This window comes from Phytophthora infestans, genomic scaffold, assembly GCF_000142945.1.
Source record: "Phytophthora infestans T30-4 supercont1.94 genomic scaffold, whole genome shotgun sequence".
Classification (NCBI taxonomy): domain Eukaryota; phylum Oomycota; class Peronosporomycetes; order Peronosporales; family Peronosporaceae; genus Phytophthora; species Phytophthora infestans.
The window spans coordinates 32365-34885 of record NW_003303665.1 but is presented as its reverse complement, the minus strand read 5'-3'; the positions used below and the strand labels follow the sequence as shown (position 1 = coordinate 34885).

Genomic DNA, 2521 nt, shown 5'->3' with positions numbered 1-2521 from the left:
TTCCAGTTCATGAGCCCTCGCCCCATTCTTGTCAGCTCCCAAAAACCGATCTTTGGCGAAAGCGCCGTGACTCGCTTTCTCCGTGGCGAGTGCCAAAGTTTGGACAAAAGTACCATGAGTTTCCGACCCCAACGCTTCAGTGGGGGCTCGTAACATCGCTCAGAGCAGAGTGCTCAACATAAAAAACGCTGGCATCGCGCATTTCGAGTTCTGCGGCTATCTCTTCTTCGGTTCGGCTGTCAAGCTCTTGGATGGCGTTCAGAAGGGCATATACGTTCGTAAGCAGACAAGTGACAGCGAAGACGAGAGGGGAACTCAGCGCGAGTCGAGCTTCCTCCCCGTTCGTGCGTCCTGGAACGCCCCAGTTGAATGTCTCGATGGAACGCCAACTTCGGACGAAGTAGCTTTTCCTACCGAGTTTGTTGTCATGGACTTCACCCGCGTCTCCGGCATGGATGCAACTGCAGCATCCAGCGCCTTCGCTATCTTGCAGAACTACTGCAAGATCCAGAACATCCGTGTGGTTTACGCCAACGTACGTCCCGATATCCGCGGTCTGCTAGTGAAGAACAAGGCTGCAGACGACTACAGTTTCTTCCCTACGACCGACGCTACTCTTGAGTTCTGTGCGAAGAAGCTGGTGCCAGACGCAGAAGAATTGGCCCAGACTCTGCGTCGCGGATACGCCAACGAGCCTGTCAGCTTGTTGCTGCATCGCTACTTGGGTGAGCCAGACAACTCGAGGCTGCTTCAGGGTGTCGACCAGTTTTTCAGCAAGAGTGACGTTCCTGCTGGTCATGAGTTCTACCACGTCGCAGAGTCCTCGGACCACTTTTATTTCTTGGCCCGCGGATCCGTTAACCTGCTCGTGAACGAAGACGGCAGTGTGGACCCCGGTCAACCTCTGACTCAGCTGCAAACTGTCCTGCCTGGCTCCATGTTTGGTGAAGTTTTCTTCTTTAGCCAACAAGCTCGTCAAACAGCAGCCGTAGCAGCGGAGCCCTGCACGGTGTTTGAGATGAGCCGCGAACAGTTCGACGCCATGAAGTTGCAGGCCCCCACACTATCCGTCAGCTTCCTCGACGTGGTAGTACAGTCCATTCTGAAGTAACCATTGGTAGTTGCTTTGCCAACCGCCTCACACAGCGGTACATCGATCTACATAAAATATAAGACGTTGTAAGACGCTCGGCCAACACTGTATTCGACCAAAGCTTCAACCTAAATCGGATTGGTTAAAAAGAATTTAAATTAGATGCGGTAGTCCTCAGACGTCAAAACGCGATTACGGCTGCCAACTTGCCGCCGTGATGGCCATGTACGAGGTGCAGGAGCCGTGCTACTACTCCGTCCTCGATGTGGACGTGGACGCAAGGTACCTATCTGTCTATCCCCGCGCCTTACGTCGTCATTCTCCTTTTACAGCCTTGACACCCTCCACCGATCCTTACTCACTGTTTATTACTCTGCTATGTCCAGTCCATCCGTGATTGTCAAGGCGTATCGCTCCATGGCACTCAAATACCACCCAGACAGGAATCCAAACGCTGAACCGGAGCAGTTCCAAGCGATTACCGAAGCTTACGAGGTGCTATCCGACCCAGAGAAGCGGCGGCTGTACGACAACTACGGCCCGGCCCTCAAGCCTCGTCTGGGTGAGACTTTCGCCCAATTGGCACCATTGCTATTATCCTTCGCCACTGGCTTTGTCGGCTCCAGTGCACGCGCATACAGCAGCTCGCTGAGTACACGAGCCATGTTCGGTTGGGAGGTCTGTCTCATGGGCGTCGCGGGTATGTACTATTGCTACCAACCCAGCGCAAAGGACAGCGTCCAACCACCGGTCAAGCCTCAGGTAAAACCCAAGAAAGAAGTCGTGTCTGTGTCCGACTATGTGACTATCACGTCGATGGGCCTGTTGATGGGCAATTTTACAGGCTGGGCAGCCACCTCGGTGGTGTTACTCTGCAAGTCAATTGTGACAGGGAGCTAGTGGACGACGAGTGATTCTGAGTGTGAGGTGCGATTTCACATGGGCGCGTATAAAGGAAAAGAACGTGGTGCTATTTTGAAGAAGAGATGAGAGGAGCGAAGAGGCTCTGTCAGGTATTAAGCTCCCTCGAACATGTGAGGTGCTGTTAACATTGTTATATCGCAATTCGTAGCTATTGTAAATGTACAACTACAAGTATTTAGCGCCGACGACTACCACAACATCCTTAGCTATAGTGGAGATATTTTCCATCATCGCGGCAAAGTGGTACACTTTAACAGACTTTAAAAAGAGCTACCGCAGGGGATATTTCATAGCGCATGGACATCTCATAAAGCACATTTTGAATCAGCCAATAAAATACGACGAGAGGTGGTACATTTAATGGTACATTTAATGTACCACTGTTATCTCGTGCCATGGGCGTGCTTTATAATTTTTTATAAAGCATACACGATTTACAGTAAATTTTCAACTATAAAGATCAAAATTTCTCAGAGGATCGCTATCGATACCAGCAATCTCATT

At 50.9% G+C, this 2521-nt stretch overlaps 1 protein-coding gene across 1 annotated transcript; it reads left to right on the top strand.

Annotated features, from left to right (window-relative positions):
- Positions 1–427: 427 nt before the first annotated feature.
- PITG_19461 (uncharacterized protein) lies at positions 428–1993 on the top strand (the record flags this gene model as incomplete). Its single annotated transcript, XM_002996960.1, has 3 exons — positions 428–1107; positions 1265–1375; positions 1480–1993. 3 exons carry the CDS (start codon positions 428–430, stop codon positions 1991–1993), a joined length of 1305 nt encoding a protein of 434 aa, XP_002997006.1.
- Between the last annotated feature and the right edge of the window lie 528 nt (positions 1994–2521).